We start from the raw sequence: 19961 nt of genomic DNA, 5'->3' as shown, positions 1-19961 counted from the left end.
GGATTTCTGTACATCACTGAGGTGGAAATGCTTCCTCGGTGACAAAGCTGGCTTCACTCAGTCATTTCCAGTGTTGGAGCTGACCAGTGTAATGTCGGGTGTAAGGGGGTGTGGGGGGAGGGGTTCGGTATCCTTCAAACAGACATGGAGGATCACAGTGTTGTGATTCTACACACTTAACAAAATTTAATAAAACCTTCATCTTAAAAGTAAGTAGTTACTGAAGCTGTCAAACAAATGTTGTGGAGTAGAAAGTAGAATATTTCCCTCTGTATTAAGTAAAGTACTTCAATTTTGTATCGAAGTACAGTACTTGAATAAAAGTACTTAGTTATATTACACCACTGGGAAAAACTATTTTACAAAGGAAGAAGTCTGGGCTATAGTACATGTAATGGAGGAAGATGATAATATTTTAAATCATACTGATTTTTTAAATAAACCTGAATTTGTATTGCTCAGGTAGACAATAGTCTTTAGTTGTCAAAGCTATTCCTGTGGCTTTAAGGAATCTAATTATAAAGTAATATTACAATATTCTTCTGCAATACACACATCTGCTCTTTTGAGACAGGATGCATAAGTGGTTAGTTAAAAAGAAAGAAACACCTGCTTTTGAATATCACTCCTTAAAAAACTTGGGGCTCCGAATTACTTGCGTTATTGATTAACCCCTCTTAAAGTTAACTCATATTTTTTTTTCTTTCATATATTTGGGTATTTATTAGTTGTATTAGTTTTGTTTTTCTTTCTTCTTGTTAAAGTATCCTGCTTGGAATTATTGTTAGGTATGTGTAACAATAATAATGTCTTTTTGTTATTTAAATATGTTTAATGAAGGTTCATTTACAATAAATAAATATATAAAATCCTTGTTGGTAACTAGGAGGTGAAAGAGGAAACCCAGATTTACTACTCTTTCCACGGAGCTTAGAGGCAGCACTCGTTCAGCATAATTTATATCAAGTAAGCACCTCTCTCTTCTGATTGGCTGAGCACAGCAGCGTTTCTCGTCTTGCATTGGATACTGTTGTCTTGGCCACATCCCCGAGCCACGTCGCGCTTTACTCGCCATTTTCCCCATCTTCTGAAGCCAGAATCGGTCCGTTCTGGTGTCACGGTGTCATTCAGCACTGTCAGGTCATAAATTAATCGCCTCCCAAGACGGACTGAGCTCTTTATAGAGTCTTAAATAGGTTTGCTTCCGCTAGAGCTCCAACAAACATGAACATTTTCAGGCTAACCGGCGATCTCTCCCACCTAGCAGCCATCATCATCCTGCTGCTAAAAATATGGAAAAGCAGGTCTTGTGCCGGTGAGTTGTCATATACCTTTACTTACAGTTTGCATGAACTCGTGTCTTGCACAGAATGTGTCCCGTAAGATAAATATACAGTTTAACCAGACGAAAAAGGGTCTGTACTGTGTAGCTTCCTGTGTTTGAGCCCATTAGCCAATTCTTGGCTAACGTTAGCTAGCTGGCTAGTAACACTGCCTGTAGCACCGGTGTGTCAAATACAGACAGTCATTCCTGACATTGTCACTGTTTCCGTTACAAACATGACTACATGCGGCGTGAAACCTGTTAACTGCCCTTGCCTTGAAGGAGTAGCTGTAAAGTCTGGTTAGCAGCAGCTGCACTAGTTAGCCTTGACAGTTCTGCGGGCCCCGCACCAACGTTAGGTGGGGACAAGGGGACCAGAGGGCCAACGCATTTGTTAGTTTATTTTAGCACTGCGGGCCTCGTCCTTTTCAATTGTTGACGGCATCTGAGCCAGTTTCACGTTGCCCCCCCGGTGATTGCTCTACGTTACGTTAGCCCACCGTGGCCTCTCTGACGTGGCAGCAGGGTGCTCATTAGTTGACAGTCCGTACTTATGCATTTGCCCAACAACGCTGGAAGTGATCAGCTGTTTGTTGCATGGTGTATTATCCCGATGAAACTTTGCTGCGTTTTCATGTGGAACTTTGCTGCGTGTTGCTGCTCTTATCGTGGTCAAAGGTTAGGGCTGTATCTCTGCAGGACAGCCAGTCACCTGAGCTATGTCATCACTGCTGTTTGCTTGAGATTAAAACAGATAGCCCAACATATAAGTCAATCTTGTTCAAGCTCCAGTGTTTTAAACTGTTATATATTTGCCTGCAGTTGTCAATACCATAGTTTCAGCAGTTAAGGCTCTAAGAGCTGATGTGTGTTAACTGACAGCACAAAGCTACGTTTGGCTGCTGATAATGTAGTGTGGGACTGAGAAACGTGTAGTCACTTGCCAACACACCAGATAAACAGAGCAGGTGAGGATGAAGACTGGTACTGCACTGAGCAGATATTCTCAAACATACAGCTGCAGACCGCTTATTAGTGGGCTGCAGTGTAACTTTGTATCATCACATGCTCCTGAAAATAACTACATGCCAGTGAAACAGACTAATTAGCAACTAATCAGCTCACAATTTAAAGTTTCCACTTTCTGTATTTCTTATTTGTGCTGTTTTGCCTTGCGGTGAGTGAATGAATTAAACATGCTGTTCCTCCTGCATAGAGATAAAGTGGACAGGTGTATGTCGTTAGAAAACAGTAGGGAGTTTTGCACATGTGTGTGAGGTCTGTGTTTTACTGTGAGTTATTGTATTTGGGTTGTGATGTTCCTGTTTGCTTGTAGTATGTCCTTCTTTGGACTGGAGGTGTGTCTGGATGGACAGATTGTCCTCGGGAAAGGAGTGCATTCTGTGAACTATCTCTTTTTAATATGCAAAGAAATCAGACATACTATTTTTGGCATGTAGAAATGTTTCAGTGTCCTCTGCTGTCTCTTCACAGGTATCTCTGGAAAGAGTCAGGTCCTGTTTGCGTTGGTGTTCACCACTCGTTACCTGGACCTGCTCACCTCCTTCATCTCTCTCTACAACACCACCATGAAGGTGAAATACTCACACATCGCTCTTCATTCTCATATCCTGTAGCATTTTTTCCCCCCCAGTCACTAAACACACAGTGTCAAGGCTTAACCTGTGGACCGAGTCGACACACCTGTGTTTGCTAAAGGGTGAAGCTGTCCAGCAAGGTGCAACAGATTTGTGTTAGTTGTCGCTGCTGCTTGAATGTATTCATCTCAGACCATGAGATACTTGGGCCCGTCGATGTTCATCTTGTATGTGTTGGTGTTGTCTTTATCTTTCAGATCATCTACATCGGGTGTGCGTATGCCACTGTTTACCTGATCTACGTTAAGTTCAAGGCCACTTATGATGGGAACCACGACACGTTCAGGGTGGAGTTCCTGGTTGTCCCTGTTGGTGGCCTGGCTTTCTTGGTTAACCACGACTTCTCTCCCCTGGAGGTCAGAAATTCAGCACAAACACACTTGAATACCCTTTTCATACGGAAGAGATGCATATGTTTCTCAATGTGCATTTAACATCCCTTCATTTAAGAACAGACTCCAGCCATACACAGATTTCCATGACACTGTAGGAGAGAAGTATTTAAATATTAATAATATAGGTAAATCTTTACAAACTAGTCTTTGGCAAGAAATTATTTGTGAGTTGCAACCAGTTTATTCTGGTGACGTGCAATCTCCACTTAGGAAACAGTTTCATCATAACATAAAGTTCAGCCTTCCTCAGCGTGACCTGTTTCACCACATATGAGACACAAACCTGACCTGATGGTGTATTTTTGATCTACACAGGATGCAGCACAGTTACCCTCCAGCACAAAACACGCGTAGCTTCTAACAGCCAATAAACCATTTCTGTTAGGTGAAGTGTATAGTGACAGTGAAAACTCTACAGCTGTAGCATCTCATATGTTAAAATCAGGACTGGAATCAGGAATCAAACAACCAGAACCCGAAACAGAACTATGTACAGGCACAGTCACAGGTTATAGAAGGTCATAGTATTCCCACAATGAAGAAAGCCCTCCCTGAGTGAGAGGGGGATTGAGAATCTGCACCATGACTGTTAACATGCCAGGGTAATGCAATGCATAGGCTGTATTCTGTAGAGTCAGGCAATAGTGTTTTGAACTGGGTATTAAACATCCTACTTGTAACACATGACGTGTTTTAGTCAGAATTCATGTCAGTGCTCTCTTGTCTCTCAAACACTGTGTCCTCCTCTTTCTTTTACCCAGATCTTGTGGACATTCTCCATCTACTTGGAGTCAGTGGCCATCCTGCCCCAGCTTTTCATGATAAGCAAGACAGGCGAGGCCGAGACCATCACCACCCACTACCTGTTCTTCCTGGGACTCTACAGAGCCCTCTACCTCATCAACTGGATATGGAGGTTCTACTTTGAGGGATTCTTTGACATGATCGCCATCGTTGCTGGAGTGGTGCAGACCATCCTCTATTGCGACTTCTTCTATTTGTATGTAACAAAAGGTGAGTGCGTGTCCCACTTTTATCCTATCTGTGAGTGTCCCGACAAGGAGTGTTTCTGTCCTCACGCTGTATTTATACAGGACTACTGCTTCCAGGGTTCTGCCAACTACAGAAACATCTTTCATGTGTGTAGTTGACACCTTTTGGAAGCTCAAAAGGTCAAAATCAACAGGTTGTTATTATGCCTATAGTTAGAAAACAGGCAGACTTCATGAAAACAGGGGTACCTGTTAAAAATGAGGTGTCATGAGATGTTTAATAAAAGATAAACAAAGTGGAGCATTGCTGCTACACAAAATGTACCATTCTTTTATGGCTTTTCTTAGTTTTACCTACACAGAGCGATAAAAACATCTCAGATGAAACAATCTGAGTGAGGAAATATGTCTGTTTTGGTGAAAGCACATGTTAAGGTTCAATGCAGACACTAATAAGAAGCAGTAAGTAAGTTTTATGGAGCCTGCAGGTCCAACAGTCAGTGTTTTTTGGTGTTGTAAATGCTGTTGCTTTGTCATGTGACCTGTTAAACATAAACCTGTCCTGTTTCATTTCAGTACTGAAAGGAAAGAAGCTGAGTCTGCCAGCCTAAGAGCAAAAGAGGAGTTTTTTGGCAGACTCAAAGCGGGGGATCGGAGGGGAGGTGGAGCGTTGGTGGACACCTCTGATGACCCCCCCACCACCACCACCAACACCACCACCACCACCACACCCTACCCTCCCACCACCACCACCACTTCCTCCTCTTCCTCTCCCGCCAGCGTAAGATGCCTGAGACAGAGAGCGAGCGCAAGCTGCTGACTGCACCTTCTTCTGATCCAGAATCAGTGGAATCAGATCACCTGCAGAGGCTGGTCCGTGGCCTTCGGATTTCTGTTTGATGCATCTTGCCTTAACTGTTTTTTATTATTCTGTATAAAGGAAGAAAAAAAAAAGCAAGAAAAGTTTTCTACATAAAAATGTGTACTCTGAAGATTCGACACATTGGTGAATAACAGCTGAAGATATAAAATTGCCTGTGATTTGGCATTGTACGATACTGAAGCGGACTTCTTGTGGTGGGATATTAATGACTCGAGCGTTTGTAAAAGTATTTGCGATGAAAATAAATGTGCATTGTTTTTCCTGAATTCATTTGGGGAGGAATTTGTTGAAACCTCATAACTTTGGTGGGCAAGTCATTTATGTTTGGCTCATCTGTTTCTGGCAGTATGCATTCCAATGTATGAAGGTTCTTTTTTTTTTTTTTTTCAGTTTCCCACGCCCTTGGTAGGAAATAAATCTTAAGATAGATGCCATAATCTAAGGTTCTCTTTTCTGAAAGGACTGATTTGGAAAAAACACAAATGAAAGCAAAGGCTTGAAAGGATGCCAATCAACTCTCATCACTGTAAATGGCTTTCTTCATTTGTATACCCCATTCATTGCCCAGCCAGGATATCACCTGTAATTATACTTCATTGCCCGGCCCATTTATTTCAGATGGTTAAATATTTGAGAAATTCACTGGTAATGTGCTGTATGTGAAGTGTCACTACAGAAATGGAATTTTTTTTTCTTTTAGGTGCAGATGTATTTATTTTTTATCTTCCTGGTTTCCAATAAAACAGAGTCCGTAGAATTGTCCACCTGTTGTGCATAATTTTAACGTCGGAGATGAGAAGCACAATCCTACGAACGCTGTTACCCCATATCCTGAAAAGTTCTCAAGACACACCTGCTTCCATTTTAGTTTCCGTTTTAATTTTTATTTTTACCAGAGCTTTTGCATGATGTTGCCGCCACGAATAAAGACTTGATGGGAAATATTTGTCTGCTGTGGTTACAATGAGGTTAGAGAGTAGTCCACCAATTTAGCATGGCGCCCTTAATGTAGCCACTAGTGAACTGAGTACAATCAGTGGAGCTCTCCTTTAAGGAAAATAGTACTGGTGTACAAATACAATCTTGAGCGTTTACATAGTGATGACAACTTTTTTTTTTTTTATTGCATTTTGTGAGCCAGGCGACATAGTTGCTTAGCATGTACCATTACTAAAACAACTGCAAAACAGCTGAAACTGGAGGTTGGTGTGTTCCAGGTATGACAAAGTACAGTGTCAAATGTGTATTCACGAAGAACCAAATAAAGCAGGGTTGTGTTCTGCCTTATACTTTCTAAATCCAGTTCATCTTCCTGGGTAAACGCTGACGTCTGTTCAGTGAAGTAGGCTTTGTAGGTGGAAACCACACGACTGCTTTAAGGAAAATTACGGACTCACAAACTGTTCATTTCAATAATATCATCGCCATAAACAAACCAAGTTTTTTTTGTTTTTTTGTTTTTTTTTTCTTGTCTCTGAAATATCCCAGCCTCCAGCATGTGTCCAGCTTCAGTGGAGTATTGTGAAAAATTTCTGTTCTTTTTATAAATAAACTCAACAGAATAAGAGCAACAATCCTGCCCCTCCATACAGAGCCATCCCACATCTGTCCAGCTCTACAACATCAGTTCTCTCCCATTTTCCTCAGTGACTGCATCATTTTTGACGAGCTGATTTGATAAACACAGCATCATTCAGTCCTGCTATTGGTTATCCAGTTACGGTTAGTCCAAAGAGAAAATTCCACAAATATGTTTATGCAAAGGAGACATTTCAATAGCTGTAAGGCTCCAGGTCAGGTGTTCACTACAACACTGATGGTTTTAGTGGGTAATGTATTTGGGTGCGTATTTCATATATGACCGACTGTAAACATAGTTGCTTGTCAACGGATCCGCAAACATTAAATGTTTCCCTCCATCATTATGAGACACAGATTAAAAGACTGTTGTCAGTTATCAGTGATATTGAAATATATTGTTTGTGATTAGGAGCGTGGGTGGTTAGGTCGGATTGTAAGACATTCAACATGACATCTGCTGGGAACCGTCGAACAGCACAGACGACCCGGAACAAAAACACCGTGGGACAAATCATCATTGCTTGCTTTCAGCAGAAAATTGAGGGGGGGACGTTAGAGCTTATATTACACGCAGCTGTTAAAGCCCAAACAGAAAAGGAGAAAGAGGCGAAAAGGATAGAAATTCTTCAATAATTCTAACATCCTCTGCTAACCTGAGCTCTGAGGATTAACAGGATGGATGGAATTCCAAAAGTAAACTGTGAGTAACGGTTCACCAACTACTACCGCTGGAAACACAGACAGCAGTTAGCTGCTTTAAGCTAACAAATAAGCTAATAAACTAATAAAACATTTAGTTCAGTCTAATATTAGCTCTAAACCGTGCACCGTTGACTCGTAAGTGTAAACGGGGAGATACATTACGAGGTTCTCTAACCTTCAAATCAAGCAAACATTATTTTTTCTTAGCAAAACATGACCGGAAATCGTCACATTTTAAAAATTAAAAAAATTTTTTTAACGTGGAGTGTTTTGAGGCTTTTGTCTTAGCATGGCAGGAGCAGCTTCAGCTGAAGACAGTGGAGGGAATAAGTTGGAACACTGACAGAAACTGAAGTTGCCTTTAAAACCAAAGTGAATGAATTGAAATTGAAGTGACAAATTATATAACTGAAACTGAAACTGTTGAAGTGAAAGTGTTAAAAAGAGTTGAAGAGTCATTTGAAGGAGCCTAATAAAGGAGTTTTGTGATATTGTGTTGCAGTGTGTGATTAAGTTAAAGGATTGTTCCAACTTTTGTAAGGAACAATGGTTTTCAGAATAGTGGACCTGTGGTAAAAGTAGGATCCAGTAAAAGCAAATCAACATCATCCTTGGTGTTAAGATGCTGTGTGAATGTCTGCACTCAGGTACCCGCCTCCCTCTCTCTGCTCTGCGCCTCCTGGTCTCTCCGATTCGTCTGGTCTCAGCAGCTGCCTGGCAGACCGTCCAGCAGAAAGTTGTGGCTGATTATGGGATGCTTGAGGAGTTTGTTTCCATGGTTACAGACATTGTCCCAGAGCTGCTCACCTCCCACCAGAGGGCCCAACTCATCCTGGGCCTCAGAGCACGGGTGAGAAGGAGTAGCAGTTATTAAACACTAATAATTACCAAATAATAACTGCTGTGCCTCTGGTCTATGTTAATAATGCTGCAGGAGAATTCTGAGAAGATTTTTTTAATTTTACACTTTGTGGCTTTAATGTGTGCAACAATATGTCACTTCAGTTCTTATAGCATGTGTCACAGCTATAAGAAAAAGAGACAGAGATGTTATGCTAAGCTATGGAGCTAATATGATTGGCTAAAGTCACAGAAGTGAGATTTTTGAAAGGAAGTGTGGAGGAAGTGTTTCATGCTACTGAAAAACTGTTGTTTGCTGTTTCAGCTTATCCTGGAGTTATGTCAGTTTGAAGCCTCTGCTGACTCTGAGATTGTTCAGCCACACCTGGACAGGATGCAGACCCTTATCAAGGCATGGGTAATAGAGGTGCCTGCTTTTTTTTTTTTTAAACACCATACACTTCAGAACGGTCGCTGTAGTTTGATCTTTGCTTTGGTTGTAATGTTTTCTGAAGATCACATCATGTCTTTCAGGCTGGTTCTGAGTCGGAATCAAACTTTGTGGATCTGGTTAAGAACATGCTGAAAAATCCTGACATGAAGGAAAACTTCTTTCAGGTCAGTATTATTGTATCAAAGATCTATTGGCTTGTAGTTTTCCCTGAACAGACAACTGTGTATACACTGAAGTGGTTTCATTAGAAACTAAATATAATATACCTGTTGTCATTCAGAATGTTTTCCTTGAGGAGTTTGGTCCCACATTTGATGAAGCACTTCACACCCTGATGTGGCTGCTTCTGTCCAGACTTGAAAAGTATCTTCCTCTTCAAACTTTCCAGCAGGTACATAACACATACATCACTCTGATATCAGTTTAAATAGCTTTGAGTATCACTGTTCAGTTCCTTTTTCCTTCCTTTCCCTGTCGTCCTCTCCAGGTTGCCTCCGTGGTGGGCGAGGTGCCCTCTGTTCTGGAGGATTTTATGGAGTCTGTGTCTCAGTGTGAGGAGCTCAGAACTGTGCTGCAGTATCAAAAAGACCTCGGCCAATTGGATCATAATGGTAAGTTCCTGCTTCAAGTGGACACAGATGGCTTCACATTAATGCTGCTCTTGCCTCATGTTTGCTACATGTGTGAGTAGGCTGTTTGTGCGGTGTGTTTAGCTCATCATGCTGCACCTATGTGGCCAAAAATTAATCAAATGTAACTTAAAATATTTAGACAAGTCAGAGTTTTCTCTGACTGATGCGCTCCTGATGTCTGTTCTCTTTCTCCATTAGCTTGCAAAGAGTTCATGTAGCACGTGTTACTTGACTAATGAATGGCACGTAACAGTGGGTGTCAAGATTTAGTGTTTTTCACTCTTTTATTACAACATGTTTTTCTCTTTTCAGATGGTTCCTTGGATGGTGCCTGCATTATTTCAGCTCTCAAACTCCCCTCTGTAAAAAGAACTGAGACACATAAAGAACAAGCACAAGACAACACCTTGGATTATGTGGTATCATGTGCATCAGATGTGGAGAAGGAACCTGTATCATTGCCTCATACACCACAGATAAACACTGACAACATCACAGAGCTCCATCAGAGTCAAGCGGAGGATGCATCTCGCCTTCTGAAACGATGCTGTGTTCAGCTGGAGAGACTTGACATGCCGCTGTCTTCACTGTCTCGACCTGTGAGACGAAACAGAGGCCTGAAAATGAAAAAGATTCTGCTAGGACTTCATGAAGAGGACGTCCCTACCTGCAAACCTGCTTCTAGGAAAACAAAACCATCTAACAGGGCTTCCCCCGAGGGGTCTGACAATGAGGATTCAAGCAAAGACTTCTCATACATGGCTCCTATCAGTAACTGCAGTGAAGATGGCTCATGGTCTTACTACTCAGATGAGGATGAGACTTGCCGCAAGACAACTAGTAGAAGTCCCAGTCTGGCTGGCTCATGGTCTGTCTACTCCAGTGATGCGTCTTCGTTTCTCACTGAATATGATTCATTGTCCAGCTGCTCAGATGAGGACGCTCCCTTAGTTAGTCCTAAAGTTTTATCAACTACTAGCACAAAGCCCGGCATCTCTGACATCAAAGCTAGCACTGCAAAAAAAACGTGTAAAGTTTACTGCTTTATCTGCAAGGAGCACGTAAATCCAAGCCTGAGAACGCACATGAAAACCCACTTTCCCGCCGGAGATTACGCCTGCCCTCGGTGCGACAGCAGATTTAAACTCTTCACATCTTTTAAGAGGCACTTGCGCAGAACCTGCTATGAATACAGTAAGCAGCAGGTAGATCCGGAGAAGCCGGACGAAGCCAAGAATCTTTACAAATGTGACAAATGCCAGGAAGCGTTCAGGTACAAAGTTTCACTGGACAGGCACAAACTAACCCACAACGAACTGTACTGCAGTGTGTGCAGGAAGGTGTTACGAGACACGGCAGCGTTAGCGAGGCACAAGGCTTCGCACACCCTGTTTCAGTGTCCCCGGTGTGAGGAAACTTTCACCATTTTTATGCCCTTACTCAGGCATTGCGAAAACATCCATAAAATCAGCCGACCGTTTAAATGCAACCATTGTCCCAAAACTTTACCCAAGCTCCGCTTTTTGATCCTACATGAATGGACACACACAGGACATCTGCCGTTCCAGTGCGCTCAGTGCAGCTGTCGATTCAAATCCGACGCTGATCTCATTTACCACGAAAGGGTCCACACGAAAGAGAAACCCTACCTGTGTCCGGAGTGCGGCAAGACTTTTTCCCAGAATTCCAACCTTTTGCGGCACTTGAATCTCATCCACGGTGAGTTGCGAAATGAGAAGAAGCATTCTTGCTCTCAGTGTGAGAAATCCTTTAAAGAGAAAGGAGCCCTGAAAAAACACCAGAGGAGCAAACACTTAAATGAACTGTTCCGTAATCCGTGCCCGTACTGTGGAAAGTTGGTCTCCACCACAACACTCGCTAGACATAAATTAATCCATACAGGAGAGAGACCTTTCAAATGCACCGTGCCTGAGTGTGACAAATACTTCAGGTCAACCTCTGAAGTGAAGAAGCATGTCCTTATAAAACATACTACAGAGAGACCATACAAATGTGATGTCTGTGGAAAGGGCTTCATAAAAATGTGCTTCGTCAAGGCACATGCTAAAATACATTCAGGAGAAAAGCCGTTTGCTTGCCATATCTGCGGAAAGGCTTTCCTCAAGCTCTACAGCATGCGGAGACACAAAAAACTTGTACATACGTATGTGACACATTAACAGCAAACCTGCAGTTACAGTCATGGTGTATGCACTGGATGCAAGACTGAACCACGCTGGACCAGTGACTGCCTTCATATGTTGTATAAAACTGCATTAAAAGAGAACTCCACTGAGCTTTGAGCCCCTATAACATTGTCAAACTCATGACAGGGAATAACTTGTATTAAAAGGTGATATTTGTGGGGTGACTTGATAGCTAAATAACCAGGTTGTATACCATGTGGGTGGATATGGCCCTGAGCAGTGAGCCCCTGCTTCGACACTTTTTCTCTACTGCACTGTCCAATAACGGCACAAAAACACTCCCAATCTGATTCTTGATGATTTTGATCATTCTTTGAACTAATCATTGCATGTCTGACAGTGTTATAGGAGTGCAGTACTCAGTGAAAAAGGTTGTTTGTGAGCACAGGTTGTTTTTCAGCTCATTTTCAACATGTACGATCTATGTTTTTGAAGAATTTCACCATGAAATAGGCATCTGAATTCAGTCGACTCTGTTAATGTTTTTTTTGTTTGTTTGTTTTCTTTTTGTCTTGAAATTTGACACAAGTCCAGCTCATTGCTCTTCAAAAAAGCCTCTGGGACCATAAAAGTTTACCATGATGGATTTTTCACCATTTCAAAATTTCTGAAAAGCACATTTTGACATCTTGCCCTAAACTATAGGTCCAAGTGCTGACAGATTTTCTGCAGACTGTGTGTTGACTATGTTTTGTTGTTCTATTTGTTATGTGGTTTAATCAAGATTTGGAGGGAGACTTGGAAAGGGGAAAATGGTATCACCAGACGTCAAACTTGTATTTCTCTCAATTAATGAGCAAAGGCTCTGATGTAATCATACTAAATAAACAGGTTCATGTCAAACTTGACAAGTAGGGGTGTGAGACTAAAAATATATTTTGTTTTATTTAAACATTGCAGATGTGTTGTGGCAGGGAGCAAGAGATATATCAAAAACAAAGATGCGGAACTAATCAAAGCTCGCTGTCTGTCGTCGGATTGGTATTCCGGACGGAACGCAAGGCAACAGTTGACGCACAAAGATCGGCTGTGTTGCTTCGGTCTCTGTAACACAGTCACCGTAAAATATATTTTGTTTGACTTCGGTCGAGCGACGGACAGTATTTCGCCTAACTGGAATGTACCTGTGCTGATAAACAGGATGGACGGAGGTATCCCCGAGGTTCCAGGTGAGCGTTAACGTTACAGACCAATTTGTTTGGCTAGGCCGCAACATAGCCCGCGCGCGGGAATAACATTGCTAACTTTGTCGGTAAAACAGCTGTTTTGAGATAATTTACTGCTCATCGTATTTAAAATTAATTTACGCTGCTACCAACACACACTGGTTCACCCTACCATTTAAACGGTGAGCTGGGTTAATGACTTGAAAATAATTAAGGGGCAGTTTATTAATTCTTGCTAATGCTACTGGTATCGGTTCTGCCATCTTAGCTAATGCTAACGCTAGTTGCAGGAAACTGTAGTTTCACTGCAGAAGTGTTTCTGCTGCTTTCGGAAGAACATGCTCTAAACAATGGTGTAAACATTTATTGGTATGCTATGTGTTTGTAAACATATTTACAGGCAGGCGTTTCACCTCGTCTGCTTTATTCGCATGTAGAGCGAAGGATGCTAATGTTAGGCTGTACCTTTACAGACTTTTTCCATTAATGCTCGTGTTTGTCTATCTGGTGTGAACTCCGGGTAAACGAATTCTGCCTCTGATCACGAGAAATAACCGCACTGCAAAGGCAGTTAATGTGTGAGTTATGGAAAGTTTGATGTCTCCTATGTTTCTGCCTCTGGTGTTATTTTATCTGAGTCACTGAGCTGAGTCAGGCAATTTATGAAAGCCCATAAGGCCATTTAAAGGGTCGGTGCACCCAAAAATTGATTTTAAAAAATGATAATAAAACTACAAGAACTGTGTTCTGTGTTGATCACAGAATTGAAGAACAGAATTTGGAAAAATAAACTGCTCATTTACAGTTGATGCATGTTCATTCTCCTGTTTACAGGTCCCTCTCTTCCCCTCTCCACTCTGCGCCTCCTGGTCCCACCAATTCGTCTGGTCTCTGCCGCAATCTGGCAGACAATAGAGCAGAAAATTGTGTCGGATTATGGGCTGCTGGAGGAGTTTGTATTTATGGTCACAGAGATTGTTCCTCAGCTTCTCTCCACGAGGCAGCGCGCTGAACTCATTTTGGGTCTAAGAGCACGGGTAAGGAAAAGTTGCTGTTCTTGTTTCTGAAAACCTCTAAAAAAATGGGTGGGTTGGGATTGAGGATGAGGATGTGTAAACATCACAGAACCAACCGCACTTGAATCTGTCAGTCTCTAAACCTGCTTTCACATATGAATACTGTTTATTGTCTGAAGAATCATAGTTGCTCTTTCACACATGCAGCACACAACCAGACATTGTCAGGAGGAGATACAGTCTCGCCTGCTGTGAATACTGTTGGTTTAGGCGAATGGTGGTGCCTGATAGAACATGCAGGAGAACTGTGCTGTTCAGCGGTGCAGCAGGAGAGAGGACAGAAACATCATCATCATGCCCATTTGCAGCAATCATGTGAACAGAGCAATTAGCGGCTCTATTCACACATCAGCTCAGTTGGGCATTACACAGACTTTGTGCTAGGGAGTTGGCAGGGTAAGGTGTGTTAAGTGTCTGGTTCTGCTGATCCAGACATTTGCGTTCACACATACAGCTGCTCCTGGTAATGTCAGGAAAAGTTCAGGGTTTCAGTGCATGTGTGAAAGCAGCTTTAAAGGGTTCTGGTTGAGTTAATCATCTCTGCTCTGTTGTGTGGAGCAGCTTTAAATAAACATTTTAGAGCATGAAATTCTACATTGAAATTGGTATCTTCTCTCAGGCGGGATGGTGGGCTTGAGAATCAAAACAAGCCTTTCACTGGGCATTGGTCCCTGCACTGTGTACAGACCCTGAGGCAGAACATTAGCAGTTCTGTGTACATACTTTACTGCAGGTGAAAATTTGCTCTTTCATTGTAATGGATTACTTTTAAATGTGGTCTAATTTGGAAATAACATCCAGCTGGCACACATTCTCTTCATCCATACTTCTCACCTCCTTTCGTCTCCTTTCCAGTTTTTATGTTGAATGGTGAAAACTATCTTCACCTGTAATATTAGTCATTTTAAGCTTGTGTTTTCTTTTCTTTTGAGTTACACTGTTGGGAATTTTTCCATTGTCGCCTCTTCACAGCGACTGACAGCCTCTGCCTTCTTGCATGCACAGATCAGCAGTTTTGCTTTGACTTGTGGAAAGACACTGAGTGCACTGAGACTGTGTATAATTGAAGAATTCAAAAGTTAGACATAAAACATGTCCAGTCAGTGTGAGAGGTTCATTTATCAGAGAAAAGCTCTGACCGGTGTACTCAGACTCAGTGTAAATAGGAACAGAAAAGCAGGCAGATAAACATGTGTCCTGAGAATCACTTGGTTCATTGTTGCTCCTGTCCTGTGACTGTAGCTGATCCTGGAGCTGTGTCGCTCTGAGGAGACTGCTGACCTCCAGATTATTCAGCCACATCTTGACCGAATGCAGAACCTCAGATCTCTGTGGAACGTGGAGGTGGGTCTAAGTCGGTTGGGTTTTTACATTTGTTTACATCACTGTTGTTTGACAAGAACTGATTCAAGTAATTGATTTGTGTTGTGCTGTTGTTTTTTGGTCACTTGCATGTTATTATTCTAAAATAATTTACACTCACCAGTTCTAGGGCACAGATCTTGGCTTTACTAAGCACTGAAGAAACGTCCGCCATTTAAAATAATCTTTTATTGCAGACTGATAATGCAGAACAAGAAGTGTCTGACTCACATTTCATGGGCCTTGTCCAAAACCTGCTGAGAGATCCTGAAGAGAGAAGAAACTTCTTCCAGGTATTTTTTGTTGTTGTTGTTTTTATGCTTTTACATACAGCTGTGTTTCTTTTTGCTTTAATCTCTCACAGGTGATTGCCTGAGTCTGTTTAACTGAAAATTCTTTGGTTTATGATACACTCTTGTTTACCCTTTTATTTGAAAATGTATGGTTTGTATGCACAGCTCAGAGCTTTATGGATTTCTTTGTGTTCCAGGATGTTTTTCCAGGAGACTTTGGCCCCACATATGACAAAGCAATCCAGACGCTGATGTGGTTGTTTCTGTCCAGACTTGAAAAGCTTCTTCCCACTCAAACTCTCCAACAGGTACGCTTTATATATCAATACACACACACACACACACACACACAGTATATCTCTGGGGGTTTCTGGGGGCTTTATACTCCTACACTCAGGACTGATATTTTCTTTAGAGAGGAGCAGATTTTCCAAGAAGTATTCTGAATAATTCAGTCGGTTTATTTCAGTCACATGCATTTGTTTTTGCATTAATTGTCAAAATCTGTTTTTTTTTAATAAGTGGTAACACAGGCTTTGGTTGCAGTGTTGTAAAACTTGTTTATTTTTGTGTTGCTACACATGTATTGTATTAAAAAGTAATTTCATGCAGTCCTGTAGCCTTCACATTAATTGTCATTTTGTTTTTGTCAGATTGCATCTTTGCTCAGCAACGCCTCATCTGTTCTGAGTGAATGCATGGAGACCTTTGCTCAACCTCAAGAGCTCAAAACCTTGCTGGACACTCAGAAAGACCTTAGTCAGTTAGAGGACATTGGTGAGCTTCATTTACCTGTTTACCCAGAATATGGTAGATATTAAATACTTTGTTTGGTACAAGACCAAAACGTTATTGCACAGTAACATACCTTACACCAATCTGTTGTCTTTCAGAAGAGGTTCCATTATCAATTTGAATCGTTCTGAACATGTTATAGTCTTTTTCATCTGAATTGATTTGTCATCTTAACAGTTACTGTAATCTCACTTCTTTTCAGAATCTTACGTTGTTGACAGTGGCATCCTGTCAGCTTTGTGTCTCCCTCCTGTCGAAAGAGTTGTGATCGTCAATGAACAAACAGAAACCGATGCCGAGAGCGGACTCATCTACACAGTCTGCACCGAGATGGAGGTGGAATCTGAGAACAAAGAAGTGTACGTGGAAGGAACTGGGAACTCGGAGGAGAGTGTGCAAAACCAGTGGTTTGGTCTCGGAAGTGAGGTGAAAGCAGATATGGACTCTGTGGTGGTTACAGATTCTGTGGAAGGCACCGAGGCCACTGAGAGTGAAATGGCCGACGACCAATCTGGAACACTGATCATTGGGGAGGACGGCCAGGTGACTGTGCTGGACAGCGTGGAGAAAAAACCAAACAGACGAGGGAGGAAAAAGAAGCGACCCGCAGGGGACGAGGACTTCGAAGTGCAAAGCAGAACAAGGGACAGTCAAGAAGAACCAGAGTTTGATGTTTCATGGGAAAGACCAGTGCGAAAGAACCGTGGACTCAAGATGAAACGGTACCTGTCACAGTGGAGGAAGTCTGGAAAAGCACAGGGCAGTAATACTACAAAAAGCAGCCCTAAAAAGTTTACCAGATTCCAAGGTACAAGCAAAAGCAATGACTTGGATGAGAGAACATGCAAAGTGTGCGGCAAGGTGGTGAGTCGTGCCAAGTTCTTAGAGCGACACATGAATCAACACTCAGAGGAGCTCCCCTATTCTTGTCCGGTGTGTAAAAGGTTTTACAAGAGCTTGCGGTACTTGCAGCAACACAGATGTTCGAGTGTGGCCAAAGCAAAGCCTGGCAGGAAAGCAACGGAACAAGAGGCTACAGCAGATGAAGGTGAACAATCATCCAGCGGGATTCCCTGTGAGGCAACCAATGAGGAGCAGCCGCCAGACAACACCGACCAGGACCCGGATTACTCGCCGTCTGCAGAGCGGAAGTCTTCCAAAGAATCAGGACAAAAAAGCCCAGAAGGAAACAAGAGTGTGATAGAAGGTCCGTTCTACTGCCCCCACTGCAGCGTCGAGTTTAAGTGCAAACAAACGTTTAGGTTCCACTTAAGAAACATTTGCTACAATGAGCAGCAGGTGGACCCCGAGAAGCCCGAGGATGTTAAACATTGCTTCAGGTGTGACGAATGTGACAAGGCATTCAAATACAAATCAACATTGGATTCCCACAAACAGACTCACAACCCGCTCTACTGTGAGGTTTGTATGAAACTGGTACGTGACCCAGAGGCGCTGGCAATGCACAAAGAATCCCACACGCCATTTCAGTGTAACCAGTGTGAGGAAAACTTCCCCGTGTTCAAGGCCCTTCACAAGCACTACATCGACGTCCATAATCCCACTGAACCTTTTACTTGCACCCACTGTCAGACAACTTTTGCCAGTCTGAAGCGTTTCATCAGACACGAATGGAAACACACTGGTTACCAACCATTTCAGTGCCCTCATTGCAGTAAAAGGTTCAGATCATACTCTGATCTTGTGGAGCACCAGAAAAAACACACTAAAGCGTATCCATTCCTCTGCTGGGAGTGTGGCAAAAAATTCAGGCATGGCGTAACTCTGACGAGACACGTGGAGCGAGTGCATCATTCCGGGGAGCCCGTAACCGAGAAACCCCTGCCCACCTTCACCTGCGCTCAGTGCGGGAAGACCTTCACTTCTAGAAGATGCCTTCTGAAACATGACAATTTCCATCACAAAGGGCTGCGTTTCCCATGTGAGCACTGTGGGAAGGGATTCTTTGGCAAGGACGCGCTGGTGAGGCACACTTTGATTCACACGGGCGAAAGGCCTTTCAAGTGCGACGACTGCGATAAGTCCTTCAGGTCCGCTGCAGAATTAAAGATACACAGGAGGTACCATACTGGGGAAAGACCATTTAAGTGCAGCATCTGTGAAAAAGGTTTCGTCCAGTCCTGCTTTCTTACCTTACACATGCGAACCCACACAGGAGAGAGACCATATGTTTGTACAGTGTGTAGCAAGGGCTTTTCAAGCTTACATGGCCTAAAAAGACACAGGAGGCTTGTTCATGCGTAGATAGTGTTAACATGATACAAATTTTCATATGGATGTTCTGTTCAATGTTCCTGTATTGAAGGAGGTTGGAGGTCAGCATCAACTGAAAACTAGAACTCTTGTTCGAGGACACTTCAGCTGTGCGAATGCCGACTCAGACGGGGAATTAAAACCAGGTTTTCCAGTCGAAGGACAGTTTCCATAACATGTTAGCCACATTGTTACCTCTGTGGCTGCCACAGCCTGGATTGTTAGGAACTGTGTATAGTGCATTATAAAAATGTGACTGTATTTTTTACAGAAATATTTGCTGTAGTTCTACATAAGATTTGTATGTATAAACGATATGAACCTTAATTCCTTTGGGAATTGATTTCTTCTTGAATAAATTGAACATTTGATTCTAGGTGTCTTTTGATTTACTCAACAGTGAGGTCATTCATGTGATTTTGAATATTTAAATTATTCATACTTTGTTTACTGTTGGTAGAATTTTGAGCTGGATGTAGTGCAACATATAAAAGGTATTCCTACAGAATATCTAATCATTAAATGCAAACTTTCACATAAGTAATTATAATGTGGATTTGATCTATGAACCATGTGAGAGAATGTTGCCTAAAATTGGAGTTATGAAATTACGTATCTGCAGGGTTCAGTCACTGGATAGCTCAATTAGTTTGGGCCCTTATTATCTCCTGACTTACTGAGACACACAATTGTTAATGTTATTAGTAAAGTGCTTTTCCAACTATGACATATCAAAATGCAAGTTTTACTCTGGAAGAAGAGATTTTACACTTAATGTCTCATGCAAAACAGTATTAATTCCACTGATGATGTCTGTGTTACAGTAGGTCAGTGCGGTGCATGCTGCTCAACAGGCATTGCTTTCTATGACATAAATGTGATAGAGCAATGATCAGCATTATTAAGTATGCCTGTGGTTTAAATTCAAATGTGTTACGGTCAAAAAGAGCTTATTTAGTGGTGCAAAATGAATGAAATAAAACCATATGATGTGCAAAATATGCTATTCAAATCGCCATCTCCAATAAATTTCATCATGTAAACATTGTCACTGGGCAAAAGTTTTCAAACAGCATTTATAAGTTCATTTCTTTAAAAGTCATTTTGCAGACTTTGAAGAAAATGGGACGAAAATGACAGAATTGTAGTATAGCACCAACAAGGGGCCTCAAGGCTAATCACAAAACTATACTTTATATCTCCCATTTAGATGATTAGTATTCATTTCATTTCCTGCAGCTACGCCCCCGGGAATCAGAGCACACTAGTGGCTGTAAATGTATGCATAACCGAAAAAAACGTGCGACGGAATTTAAGGAAGCTCTTG

The 19961-nt window shown here is 42.0% G+C and overlaps 3 protein-coding genes across 3 annotated transcripts; all 3 read left to right on the top strand.

Moving 5' to 3' along the window:
* Positions 1-1062: 1062 nt before the first annotated feature.
* Positions 1063-6014, top strand: kdelr2b (KDEL endoplasmic reticulum protein retention receptor 2b). The gene is made up of 5 exons (XM_041066683.1): positions 1063-1315; positions 2819-2919; positions 3180-3338; positions 4139-4391; positions 4946-6014. Exons 1-5 carry the CDS (start codon positions 1225-1227, stop codon positions 4978-4980), a joined length of 639 nt encoding a protein of 212 aa, XP_040922617.1. The 5' UTR covers positions 1063-1224; the 3' UTR covers positions 4981-6014.
* Positions 6015-7372: 1358 nt separating this feature from the next.
* LOC121201035 (zinc finger protein 250-like) lies at positions 7373-12507 on the top strand. Its single transcript, XM_041066652.1, has 7 exons — positions 7373-7533; positions 8183-8385; positions 8701-8802; positions 8910-8993; positions 9110-9220; positions 9317-9440; positions 9774-12507. The coding sequence occupies exons 1-7, from the start codon at positions 7509-7511 to the stop codon at positions 11639-11641; spliced, it is 2517 nt and encodes an 838-aa protein (XP_040922586.1). The 5' UTR covers positions 7373-7508; the 3' UTR covers positions 11642-12507.
* Positions 12508-12666: 159 nt separating this feature from the next.
* LOC121201034 (zinc finger protein 184-like) lies at positions 12667-19005 on the top strand. The gene is made up of 7 exons (XM_041066651.1): positions 12667-12837; positions 13669-13871; positions 15153-15254; positions 15470-15565; positions 15763-15873; positions 16219-16342; positions 16563-19005. Exons 1-7 carry the CDS (start codon positions 12810-12812, stop codon positions 18623-18625), a joined length of 2727 nt encoding a protein of 908 aa, XP_040922585.1. The 5' UTR covers positions 12667-12809; the 3' UTR covers positions 18626-19005.
* Positions 19006-19961: the final 956 nt, after the last annotated feature.

The sequence above is a fragment of the Toxotes jaculatrix genome, chromosome 21 (genome assembly GCF_017976425.1).
Source record: "Toxotes jaculatrix isolate fToxJac2 chromosome 21, fToxJac2.pri, whole genome shotgun sequence".
NCBI classification, from domain to species: domain Eukaryota; kingdom Metazoa; phylum Chordata; class Actinopteri; family Toxotidae; genus Toxotes; species Toxotes jaculatrix.
Note: the sequence above shows the minus strand (reverse complement) of the source record. Positions and strands in the feature narration are given on the sequence as shown.

Bases quoted from the DNA above. Each gene is read 5' to 3' on its own strand.
- kdelr2b (XM_041066683.1), top strand. From the start codon at position 1,225: ATGAACATTTTCAGGCTAACCGGCGATCTCTCCCACCTAGCAGCCATC. The intron at 1,316-2,818 runs GTGAGTTGTCAT...GTCTCTTCACAG, and splicing joins GAAAAGCAGGTCTTGTGCCG to GTATCTCTGGAAAGAGTCAG. The intron at 3,339-4,138 runs GTCAGAAATTCA...TCTTTTACCCAG, and splicing joins ACGACTTCTCTCCCCTGGAG to ATCTTGTGGACATTCTCCAT.
- LOC121201035 (XM_041066652.1), top strand. From the start codon at position 7,509: ATGGATGGAATTCCAAAAGTAAACT. The intron at 8,803-8,909 runs GTGCCTGCTTTT...CATGTCTTTCAG, and splicing joins TCAAGGCATGGGTAATAGAG to GCTGGTTCTGAGTCGGAATC. The intron at 9,221-9,316 runs GTACATAACACA...CGTCCTCTCCAG, and splicing joins CTCTTCAAACTTTCCAGCAG to GTTGCCTCCGTGGTGGGCGA.
- LOC121201034 (XM_041066651.1), top strand. From the start codon at position 12,810: ATGGACGGAGGTATCCCCGAGGTTCCAG. The intron at 15,874-16,218 runs GTACGCTTTATA...TGTTTTTGTCAG, and splicing joins CCACTCAAACTCTCCAACAG to ATTGCATCTTTGCTCAGCAA. The intron at 16,343-16,562 runs GTGAGCTTCATT...ACTTCTTTTCAG, and splicing joins TAGTCAGTTAGAGGACATTG to AATCTTACGTTGTTGACAGT.